General features: G+C 44.8%; 1 gene segment (V, D, J or C); it reads left to right on the top strand.

Moving 5' to 3' along the window:
• Nucleotides 1-3,060: 3,060 nt before the first annotated feature.
• Nucleotides 3,061-9,961, top strand: LOC124382471. The segment is given in 2 exon segments: nucleotides 3,061-3,847; nucleotides 9,692-9,961. Coding segments are annotated over 2 exon segments (234 nt in total).
• The last annotated feature ends 3,067 nt before the right edge of the window (nucleotides 9,962-13,028 follow it).

Raw genomic sequence — 13,028 nt, 5'->3', positions numbered from 1 at the left:
GATGATCGTCCGCTTCGCTTACCTTACCGCCGAATCCCTCCGGCCCATTACCAGAAGTTGAGAGAGGCCCTATCTGAAATGGAAGAGAAAGGCATTATTAGCAAATCCATCAGCGAATACGCATCTCCTCTGGTCATGGTCTGGAAGAAGGATGGATCTCTTAGAATCTGTACCGACTTTCGCTGGCTTAACGCAAAGACGATCAAGGACGCTCATCCTTTGCCCCATCAGGCGGATTGCCTGGCTGCTCTTGGTGGAAATTTTCTTCAGCTCTGTAGATTTAACATCAGGATTTTACAACATCCCGCTTCATGTGGCTGACCGACATTACACAGCATTCACAACGCCCATGGGGTTATATGAATATAACCGTCTCCCTCAGGGTCTGTGTAACAGTCCGGCATCCTTTATGCGGATGATGCTTAGCATTTTGGAGATCTTAATTTTCAAGTTTGCTTTGCTATCTTGACGATTTACTGATTTTTGCCCGTTCTGAGCTGGAGGCCTTGCAGCGCTTGGAAGTGGTATTTTCGCGGTTGAGGGCTAGTAATTTGAAGCTGTCCCAGAAAAGTGTCACTTTCTCAGACGCTCAATCAAGTTTTTGGGCCATGTAATCAGTGGTTCTGGAATTTCCGAGACGAAGACAAGGTGGCAATCATTTCCGCCTTTCAGAAAAAGGATCTGATGAAAGATGATGGCTTAACACCTTCGCAGAAGAAAGTGAGATCATTTCTGGGCATGGTCCTCTATTACCAAAGCTTCATTCCTGGGTGTTCAAGGATCGCAAAACCATTGTTCAATCTGACGGCTGGTCAAAACGGACTGTGAAAGGTGTAAGTGGTCCGAATCGATCTGGCACTTACCGTGTGCTGTCTCCCCAAGATTGGACTCCTGCCTGTGATGCCGCCTTTGGAGTTAAAAGATCTCTTGTTGAAAGTGTGGTGCTTGCTCACCCTGACTTTGAGCGCCATTCATTCTTTGCACTGATGCGTCTCTAGACGGCTTGGGCGCAGTACTTTCTCAAGTTCCCACTGGTGAGGATAAAGCGCGTCCAATAGCCTTTGCCAGCAAGTCTTTGAGCCGCAGCCAAGCCAATTACCCTGCGCATAGGCTAGAATTTTGGCGCTCAAATGGTCCATATGTGACAAGTTCAGCCACTGGCTTAAAGGTCACGAGTTCACTGTATGGACTGATAACAACCCGCTTACATACATCATGACGAAACCTAAACTGGATGCATGCGAGCAGCGCTGGGTTTCAAACTGGCCCCGCATAACTTCCAGATCAAGTACGTCCGGAAGGTTAAATGTAGTGGCGGATGCGCTCAGTCGTGACCTGCTCAGAAGCCAGTGAGCCAACGACTCCTGTCCGAGCCTTACTCTGAATTGTTGAAACATGTGCACAATGTGCAGGATGATTCTGTGCAGAATGCATTTCATCTTACATGCCAGCCACAGATCCTTGACACCGGGTTCAATCAGAGCTCTGAAAAGGACATCTCCATGGCTGCTGAGGATGTGTCTTCCATCTTGTCGCCTTGTGGTGATTGGGATTTAGGGGCTGTATCCAGAGCAACGCCTTTGGCCGATCACTTGAGTTCATTGGTTCCTGACTGCCACGACAACATTCATGCCTTTTCGTTGCCTGAACTGCAGATTCAGCAGCATGAAGACAAGGTTATTTCAAGGGTAGCCTTCTATGTTAGTAGGAAACGCAGACCTTCCAGGCGTGAGCGTATGAGTGAGGATTTGCGTGTTCTGAGATTCTTGAGACAGTGGGACAAACTCTTTTTGCTTAATGACATCCTGTACAGAGCCGTCAAAGATCCCTGTACTAAGAGAAAGAAGTTTCAGTTTGCCATGCCTGATTCCCTGAAACAACAAGCTCTTGCTGGTGTTCATGACCTGGCCGGTCACCAAGGTCAACCACGCACCCTGTCTTTAGTCCGCCAGAGGTTCTATTGGCCTGGCATGGAACGAGATGTACGTGATTATGTCAAGACTTGTACCCGCTGTGTCCTAAGTAAGACTCCAGAGCCGGCAGCCAGAGCACCATTGGAGAGTATCAAAACCTTTGCCCCATTGGAGCTTGTTTGTATTGATTTCTGGGCCGCTGAAGACAGGCACAATAAATCGGTGGATGTCTTGGTAATCACGGATCATTTCACCAAGCTAGCTCACGCTTTTCCTTGTCGGAACCAATCTGCAAAGAGCGTTGCCAAGAAACTCTGGGATGGCTTCTTCTGCATTTATGGCTTTCCCCAACGTATTCATTCCGACCAGGGAGCCAATTTTGAGAGTGAGCTGATAGCGGAGCTCCTTCATCTTGCCGGTGTGGACAAGTCACGAACTTCCCCGTACCATCCAATGGGGAATGGTGGCGCTGAGAGGTTTAACAGAACATTGGGGAGCATGCTGAGATCCCTTCCTCCTGAATCAAAACAGAAGTGGCCACAGTTAGTGCAAACGATGACATTTGTATATAACTGTACTACCCATGAGACAACTGGATTTGCTCCGTTTTATTTGATGTTCGGAGGGTGCCGAGATTACCTGTTGACCTGATGTTTCAAGTGTCCTTCGTGATGAGTCTACCTGTAATTACCATGATTATGTCCAATCTCTTGTCGGAGATCTACAGTCTGCTATGGTGCTGGCTCAAAAGAACTCTACTGCAGAACAAAAACATCAATCTGATCAATACAATAAGAGAGTTAAAGGTCTTCCCTTGTCAGTTGGTGATCAGGTCCTCCTTGCTAACAAAGGCTGCAGAGGAAAAGAAAGCTTGCCGATAAGTGGGAGCCCACCATGTATTCTGTTGTCTCCTCCAACCCGACCCTGCACATCTATAAAATCCGTGACAGATCTGGTCGTGAGAGAGTGGTGCATCGAAATCTGTTGTTACCAGTTAATTTTCTCCCTATGCCGACTGCTGATTTTGAATCTTCTGTTTGTGGAAGTGTTTGTGTTGATCATTGTTCCACTCCTTCTCAATCTGTATGTGGTCTGGTTGAGTCTACAATACCATTAACTGATGATTTGTCACATGTGGAGTCTCTCTGTCATCTCTCACATGGCTGTTTGTGATGATGATCCTGTTGCTACATGGGTCTCATCTCATTGCTCTCAACCTATTTCTGAAGCATGTGATGATGTATCAGTTGTTAACTTTGACACTGTAACTGATGCCTCTTTCTCTAATGTTCCTGTTTCCAATGAATTACATGACCCAGTGGTTCACCCTGATACTGCCAATCATTATTTTACCAGGTTTGGTAGGGTAATTAGACCCGTTCGCAGATTAATTGAGTCCATGGTTCAATTGGAAACCATACTTGGTATGGAGCCTGGATCTCCTGTTATTCATGTTTAGGTCTGTATTTTTCATTGCGTTGCCTATGATGATGATGATGTTTACTATATGTTATGTTTAAAACTATATGTTTAAGCAAATGGTCTGAGTGTTTCAAAGTGTAATGGGCACTTTGTCTATGCCTACAACATGTGTGGAGGTTTGGCCAATCTCTTTCACGTTTGTATCCTATGGTTGGGTAACTTTCTACGTTGATGTCTGCATTTTTTTTTTTCCTGTCATGTAGGCCGAGTGATTCTTATGACCAGTGCTTTGTGTTTACCTTCATATTTTGTGTAAATTCTGGGGGGTGAGTGTAACAGGTATAGAAAATACACTGTTAAATATAAGAATTCACACAAAATTGTATTTATCTCATATGGTTACCTGATGTAAAAATGAGCGCTTCCCCTTTAAGAGTTGTGATGCCACATGTGATTTAACTTCCTCTGCTGCTCCCTCCTCTTCCCTTTTGTAATGTTATCTTGTGGAAGAGGTAGGTTTTTCTTTAGTCTCCTGATATTTCATTTATTTTTAATCTTTTGAACTTATATTTTCACTTAAATTTATTTTGTATAATGTTATTTTACTTATCTGTGTGGTTAATCGTGTCATCTTATACTTTTGAGTAATAATCTTATCTTTAAGTGTGTGGAAGTAAGAGCACATGGTGATAAATGTACAACGTGTGTATTTTAGAATGAAAAGGGCATTTCCATCTAAAGAGGCTGCTTATTTGTTTCATGTGTCAGGTATGTTTGTTGTATTTTTATTTTTTTTGTTTCCCCTTTTGTAATGTTATCTTGTGGAAGAGAATGAAAAGGGCATTTCCATCTAAAGAGGCTGCTTATTTGTTTCATGTGTCAGAAATAAAAATGCTCCTGGAGAAGAATCAAAGCCTGCTGTCCTGTATCTGATTCAGTAAAGTCACAACGCAGAGTCCAGTTATTCCACCGGTGTCGCCGGCTGCATGTAAAGTTTGGCGTCGCGAGTCACCGGTTACACCAGTGATGCGTTGGGCGGTTTTGACCACCCTTTGCAGTGCTTTACGTTCACACACAGAGTGGAGCTTCCGTACCATACAGTGATGGAGTTAGTCAGGATGCTCTCAATGATGCAGCGGTAGAAGCTCGTTAAAATCCCCGGGGACAGGTGAGATTTCTTGAGACTTCTCAAGAAGTACAGGCGTTGTTGTGCTTTTTTTACCAGAGCTGACGTGTTCTGCTGCCAGGACAGATCCTCAGAGATGTGAACTCCCAGGAACTTGAAGCTGGAGACTCGCTCTACCTCGGTTCCATTGATGTTGACTGGTAGATGTCTCCTGCTGTTGGATTTCCGGAAGTCCACAATGAGCTCTTTGGTCTTTGTGGCGTTGAGAGTCAGGTTGTTGGTGGCACACCATGCTGCCAGATTACGGATCTCTTCCCTGTAGGCCGATTCGTTGTTGTTGTCGATCTGGCCGACCACGGTGGTGTCATCTGCACACTTGATGAAGATGTTGGAGTTATGCAGAGGAGCACAATCGTGGGTGAACAGGGAGTAGAGCAGTGGGCTCAGAACACAGCCCTGCGGTATGCCAGTGTTCAGAATTAGGGTTGAGGATACCTGGTTTCCCAACCTGACAGATTGAGGTCTGTTGGTGAGAAAGTCCAGAATCCATCTGCAAGTGGAGGTGCAGATACCCAGTTCACTGAGCTTAGTGATCAGTACAGTGGGGAGGACTGTATTGAACGCAGAGCTAAAGTCAATGAACAGCATTCTGATGTACGTGTTGCTTTTATCCAGGTGGGTGAGAGCAGAATGAAGAGCTGTGGAAACTGCATCCTCTCTTGACCTGTTCGGGCGATAGGCAAACTGGTATGGGTCCAGTGTAGGTGGTAGGCCCGCAGTGAGGTGATTCAGGACCAGTTTCTCAAAGCACTTCATAGCAATGGGGGTGAGTGCAACCGGGCGAAAGTCATTCAGGCATTTAGCAGCTGAGTGCTTAGGCACTGGTATGATAGTAGTGGTCTTCAGGCATGTAGGTACCATGGCTTGGGCCAGTGACAGGTTGAAAATGTCAGTAAAAACCTGTGCCAGTTGTCCAGCGCATGCTCTGAGAACACGTCCCGGTATGCCGTCCGGCCAGCTGCCTTCGTGCATCCACTCTGCTGAACACTGAATAGACGTCCGTTGTTGAGATTGAAAGTGGGCTGTAAGCAGTAGCAGAGTCCGTGGTTGGTGTAAAATGTCCTGTGCTTTGGTCAAAACGAGCAAAAAAGTGATTAAGTTCGTTCGGTTGGAAGGCACTACTGGTTGGTTGAGCTGTGGGTTTGTAGTCCGTGATTGACTGGATGCCTTTCCACATGCGTCTGGGGTCAGAGTTGTGGAAGTGCTCTTCATGTGGCGTTTAAATGTGAGCTTTGCTTTCCTGATGCCCCTTTTCAGGTTGGACCTGGCTCTGTTGTAGTCCTCCGCACTGCCAGATTTAAAGGCAGCATCTCTTGCTTTCAACAGGAGACGGACTTCAGAGTTCATCCACGGCTTCTGGTTAGGAAAGCATTTCACGTGTTTGACAGTAGTGACATTGTCAATGCACGTGTTAATATGGTCCAAAACAGATGATGTGTAACTGTCCATGTCTGTGTGAGAGTCCAGTGTGGCCTGTGAAGCGAACATGTTCCAGTCAGTATCCTGAAACTGTTGTTGTAGAGAAGAAATGGCCCCCTCTGGCCATACCTTTACTGTCCTCACAGCTGGTTTCACACGTTTGATCAGTGGTGTGTATTTGGGTAGCATGAACAAAGAGAGGTGATCAGACTGACCCAGGTGGGGAGGGAATGGCTGTGTATGCCCCAGGTATGTTTGTGTATACCTGGTCCAGTGTTTTGTCCTCTAGTAGAGCAGGAGACATTGCGGTGAAATTTTGGTAAAACAGATTTCAGGTTGGAGTGGTTGAAATCTCCAGCGACAATGATAGCTCCTTCAGGATGTGCAGACTGCTGTTTGCTGATAGCTGCATGCAGTTCCTCCATAGCTAGCTTAGCATTAGCATCCGTGGAATGTACACTGCAGTCACAACAATGGCTGAGAATTCTCTCGGTAAATAAAAGGGTCTGCACTTAATCATCAAATACTCTAAATGAACAGAGCAATGACTTTCAGTAACAGTAGAGTCCGTGCACCATGAGTTGTTAACATAAATGCACAGACCTCCACCTCTGCGCTTACCAGAGTCCTCTGCCGTCCTGTCCGCCCGATAAACACTGCGACCCCGAGCTCAATGGCACTACTGGTTGGTTGAGCTGTGGGTTTGTAGTCCGTGATTGACTGGATGCCTTTCCACATGCGTCTGGGGTCAGAGTTGTGGAAGTGCTCTTCATGTGGCGTTTAAATGTGAGCTTTGCTTTCCTGATGCCCCTTTTCAGGTTGGACCTGGCTCTGTTGTAGTTCTCTGCACTGCCAGATTTAAAGGCAGCATCTCTTGCTTTCAACAGGAGACGGACTTCAGAGTTCATCCACGGCTTCTGGTTAGGAAAGCATTTCACGTGTTTGACAGTAGTGACATTGTCAATGCACGTGTTAATATGGTCCAAAACAGATGATGTGTAACTGTCCATGTCTGTGTGAGAGTCCAGTGTGGCCTGTGAAGCGAACATGTTCCAGTCAGTATCCTGAAACTGTTGTTGTAGAGAAGAAATGGCCCCCTCTGGCCATACCTTTACTGTCCTCACAGCTGGTTTCACACGTTTGATCAGTGGTGTGTATTTGGGTAGCATGAACAAAGAGAGGTGATCAGACTGACCCAGGTGGGGAGGGAATGGCTGTGTATGCCCCAGGTATGTTTGTGTATACCTGGTCCAGTGTTTTGTCCTCTAGTAGAGCAGGAGACATTGCGGTGAAATTTTGGTAAAACAGATTTCAGGTTGGAGTGGTTGAAATCTCCAGCGACAATGATAGCTCCTTCAGGATGTGCAGACTGCTGTTTGCTGATAGCTGCATGCAGTTCCTCCATAGCTAGCTTAGCATTAGCATCCGTGGAATGTACACTGCAGTCACAACAATGGCTGAGAATTCTCTCGGTAAATAAAAGGGTCTGCACTTAATCATCAAATACTCTAAATGAACAGAGCAATGACTTTCAGTAACAGTAGAGTCCGTGCACCATGAGTTGTTAACATAAATGCACAGACCTCCACCTCTGCGTTTACCAGAGTCCTCTGCCGTCCTGTCCGCCCGATAAACACTGCGACCCCCGAGCTCAATGGCGCTGCTGGGAATGTTGTTGTTGGGCCATGTTTCCGTGAAAATCATGACATTACATTCCTTAATCCGTTTGTGTGATGATATCCGGAGCAGCAGCTCATCCATTTTATTAGCAAGAGACCGTACATTGGCAAGGAAGACGCTTGGAATCGATGGTTGATGCGGGTTTAGCCTTAGCTTAGCCCTGATGCCGCCTCGCTTCCCCCTCCTTTGTTTACGGTCTCGCCGCCGGCGCTGTGGTCTCGCTGTCGGCCGAGCTGGATCAGCGGTCCGCGGTGTTCGGACAATTTCCCGAGGGAGTTCAAAGTCAGTTGAAAGTCCGTATCTGTGAGTATTGCCGATGTCTAGTAATGCTTCTCGGCTGTATGAGATGTGTGCAAGCCTGTTCTGCGTGAATAAACTTGCTGTTGATGGAGAAATTGCTGCTAAATCGCAAAATCTGGAGAGACGCTGGGCCTCGCGTTGTGCACGCGCCGCCATCTTGGTTTAATACAAGATGGTTTGATACCCACCAGCATTACTTTGTGTTCCTTACTTTTGTAGTTAATAAAAATATTTTTTTGATTTCTTTCTGAATAAGGATTCACATGCCTCTGAGCTCCATCCATCTCCATATCACTCTGTCTTCCACATCTGCCTCTTTCAAACCAACCACCGGCATTTTTTCCCTCACCACATCCATAAAGCTCCTCCTTGGCCTTCCTCTTCTCCTCCTGCCCAGTGGCTCCATCCTCAGCATTCCTATACTGATATACACCATGTATATATCATATACACCCTCGTCTTCACCTGCACATGCAAAATCTTTACCTCCAGCTCCACCTCCTGTCCTTTTTCCTGTTAATGCCACTGTCTCTAATCCATACAACATCGCAGGTCTCACCACAGTCCTATAAACTTTCCCTTTTACTCTCACAGATACTCTTCTATCACAAATCACTCCTGCTATCACTCTTCTCCACCCACTCCACCCTGCCTGCACTCTTTTCTTCACTTCTCTAACACACTCTCCATTACTTTGCACTGTTGATCCCAGGTACCTGAACTCCTCCACCTTCTCCACCTCTTCTCCCTGCAACCGCACCCCTTCACTGCCCTCCCTCTCATTCACACACATGTACTCTGTCTTACTCCTACTGACTTTCATTCCCCTTCTGTCCAGCGTGTACCTCCACCTCTCCAGGCTCTTCTCCACCTGCTCTCTACTCTCACCACAAATCACAATATCATCCGCAAACATCATAGTTCAGGGAGACTCCTGTCTGACCTCGTCCTTCAACCTGTCCATCTCCACTGCAAACAGGAAAGGGCTCAGAGCCGATCCTTGATGCAGTCCAACCTCCACCTTGAACCAGCCTGTAGTTCCTACTGAACACTTTACTCCTGTCACACTGTCCTCATACATGTCCTGCACCACCCTCACATACTTCTCTGACACACCAGACTTCCTCATACAATACCACAACTCCTCTCTCCACCCTGTCGTACGCTTTCTCTAAATTCACAAATACACAATGCAGCTCCTTCTGTCCTTCTCTATACTTCTCCATCAACATCCTCAAAGCAAATAATGTGTCTGTGGTGCTCTTCCTCAGCATGAAACCATACTGCTGCTCACAGATGATCACCTCTTCTCTCAGCCTGGCTTCCACTACTCTTTCCCATTACTTCATTGTGTGACTGATCAACTTTATTCCCCTGTAGTTACTGCAGGTCTGCACATCTCCCTTATTCTTAAAGATCAGTACCAGCACACTCCTTCTCCATTCCTCAGGCATCTTCTCACCTTCCAAAATCCTGTTAAACAATCTGGTTAAAAACTCCACTGCATCTCTCCTAAACATCTCCATGTTTCTACCGGTATGTCATTTGGTCCAAACAAATTTTCACTCTTCATCCTCTTAATCGCTGCTCTCACTTCCTTCTTACTAATCCTATCCACTTCCTGCTTCACCAACTCCACACCATCCAACCTTCTCTCTCTCTCTCACAATCTGTGAGAATGTATAGATGCTGCTGTAATTGAAATAAGTTTCTAGGTGTTTTAACTACAATGTGGCACAATGTGTGTTTATTGTGTGTTTGTGTTCTCCAGCCGGTCCCACATTGAAGCCCTCCGTGTCTCTGCTCCCTCCCTCCTCTCTGCAGCCGTCTGACAGATCGGCCTCACTGCTTTACCTGCTGTCTGTCTACTCTCCACAGGGGGCACTGGTGAGCTGGACAGTGGACGGCTCAAAGGTGAAGGACCAGGGTTCTTCTGGCCCAGAAGAACACAAGCAGCACCTTGACTTCTTCAGCAAAGAACTGTGAAAAAGGGGGGAGGAGTCTGTGCTGTCTCTATTAAAATGTAGAGTTTCAATTCTAATTCAAATCACTCTGCCGTCTTCATGGAAATCTTACTCTCACTTCACTGTTCTGTTCTACAGAGTGAAAGGAGACAGTGTAGCTCCAGGGCTTTAGTTTGAACTCTATCAATGTTTTACAGTATTTTCAGTACTCTAATCACAACATCACAGTGATACAAATCTCCTGCACCCTAAATCATGACATAGACAGTTCTAACAGGATAAAGTGGAGTAATGTAATGTAATAATGTAGCATGCAGAGAAGAGGGAAAAGGTGTAGTTGGTTATGCCGAAGGACACGAAAGACCTTCATTTTTCTGCCTTTAAAACAAAGCCTCTGCTTTATTTGTTTTGTGTTCTTGCTTTTTTTTTTTTGGTCAGTGTCTTTTAACCAGTTTATGATGATAGATACAGCCCACCTATGCAGCAGCAAGGGTCCTCACTAGATCTAGAAAATATGACCACATCACCCCTGTTTTAATTAGTCTACACTGGCTCCCAATCAAATCTTGCATTGATTATAAAATATTACTATTGACGTATAAAGCACTTAACGGTCTCGCACCACAGTATCTGAGTGAACTTGACTTTTTTCGCTTTAAAATATCAAAATATCGTTTTGATTTCCTGCATCCTTCACTTTCCGTTGGCTCCGTCTCGACTATTTTTGCTGTCGGAAGAGCGCTTTTTTCCCTGTCTGAGGGTTTGAAAGCAGTGAGTGAAGGACATTCACCAGAACTACAAACACACACTACAGTAATCACATTAAGGTACGTAATTTCTCTATTATGGCGAACATCCAGTTCACTCAGTGTGTGAAGTGTGACATGTTTAGTCAGTCTTTCTCCGTTGTTAGCGATAATTTTATCTGTGAGAAGTGTAAGCTAGTTTGCTCTTTGACGGAGAAGATCTTAGCATTAGAGGAGCGCATCCAGAGTCTAGAGAGAAGTAGTGAGTGTGAGAGCAGTCCAAGTTCTGCAGGGAAAGTCTGGATGCCCTAGGTGAAGGTACTATTCCCCGACTCGCATTAGAGCCCTCGCAGCGGGGCGAATGGGTGACGACTGGCGGCATACTCGCAAAGCCAAAGCTAACGCTAAGGCTCGCCCACGGAGCACCATTCCTCTCCGCTCACGTGTCCAACAGGTTTGCTCTCCTCAGTGAAGCACCCGCTGAGAAACCTGAAAGAGCTCTGGTTTTAGGAGACTCCATTCTGAGGCACGTGAAACTAGCTAGACCTTTAGGGGCACCAGCAGCACAGGTTATGTGTATACCGGGAGCCAGGGTGCCGGACATAGCAGGTCAGCTTAGATTCTTAGGAAAGCACAGGTTCTCTAAGATAGTTTTTCACACAGGAGCTAATGATATACGGCTTCGACAGTCAGAGGTTACTAAGAGTAATATTATAGAGGTGTGTAAATTAGCGAAGGCAATGTCCGATGCTGTAGTATGCTCTGGCCCCATCCCAATGCGACGTGGCGATGTAGCCTACAGCAGGTTATGGTCGCTGAACTGCTGGATGTCCGAGTGGTGCTCCAAAACAATGTGGGCTTCATTAATAATTGGAGCATTTTTGAGGGCAAGGCTGGCCTGTTAGGGCGGACGGTGTCCATCCCACCCGGAAGGTGCTGCTCTCATTTCTTGTAGTATAGGTCATAGTCTCAGAACAGCACTAGTTAACAAGTGACTGTCTAGAGCCAAGGCCAGGGAGCAGACAGACAGGCTAAACCGACCGCCTGCTAGCTGCACAGAGTCGTCAGTCAGGATCCACCATATTGAGACTGTGTCTGTCCCCCGAGCAAAACCAAAATATAGGAATTATCAGAAAGTCTGTTTAAGCAACCTGATTAACATTAAATTAAATAGGACTGAACGCACAGCAGCACCTCTGATCTAAAAATAGGATTGTTGAATATTAGATCTCTCACGCCAAAAGCGCTTAATATAAACGAAATTATTTCCGACCAGGAGTTTAATATAATGTGTTTGACAGAAACGTGGATTAAATCGAATGAATATGTAGCATTAAATGAGGCGAGTCCTCCTGGGTATAGTTATATACACCAACCCCGTCTAAATGGCAGAGGAGGCGGAGTAGCAGCTATTTATAATAATAATCTAAACGTCACACAAAAGATTAAACACTCTAAATGATGTAGCTCCCCATAAGACCAAAATGATCAGGGAGAAAAATTAGCACAGTGGTATAATGATCATACGCGCACCTTAAAACAGAACACTCGAAAACTAGAGCGTAAATGGCGTCAAACAAAATTAACAGTATTTCAAATAGCATGGAAGGAGAGCCTCCTAAATTATAGAAAATCTCTTAGTGCTGCTGATCAGCATATTTCTCCACCCTCATAGAAAATAACAAGCAGAATCCTAGATTTTTATTCAGCACGGTAGCAAAATTAACAGGGAATAAAAGCACTGCGCTAACATGCACACCATCAATAGGTAGTAATGATTTCATGAACTTTTTTAATAATAAAATTTAAAACATCAGGCAAGAAATCCAGGCGGTTAATATAAATCCAAATTATTTTACAAGTAACCCTGTAGACAGCAGTGTCATTATAGCAGACAATCAATTACAAAGCTTCACTACTATTCATGAGAGTGACTTAATTTCATTAATCTCCTCATCAAAATCATCAACCTGCATTCTCGATCCCTTGCCTACTAGTTTCTTTAAACAGATAGCTCCAGAGGTAATCAAACCTGTTTTAAAAATAATTAACTCTTCCATTAGCACTGGTTATAAGATAAGATAAGATAAACCTTTATTCGTCCCACAGTGGGGAAATTTCTATGTTACAGCAGCAAGACAAAGAAATAAAAATAGATGCAAATATATATAAAAAAGAAGAATATACAAAAATAAAAACAGAAATAAAATAAATAATAATAACAATAATAATAATAATAATAATAATAACAAAGAAATAAAAATAAATGCAAATATCTAAAAATAATATACATATACTACAATAATACGAATAGGAGAAAAAAAAAAAAAAAGTACGCTTTTTAAGTCGTTTTGAGGTAGTATTGCACGTAAATTGCACGTAATATTGCACATAATAT

The sequence above is a fragment of the Silurus meridionalis genome, unplaced genomic scaffold, assembly GCF_014805685.1.
Source record: "Silurus meridionalis isolate SWU-2019-XX unplaced genomic scaffold, ASM1480568v1 Scaffold444, whole genome shotgun sequence".
NCBI classification, from domain to species: Eukaryota; Metazoa; Chordata; class Actinopteri; order Siluriformes; family Siluridae; genus Silurus; species Silurus meridionalis.
Note: the sequence above shows the minus strand (reverse complement) of the source record. Positions and strands in the feature narration are given on the sequence as shown.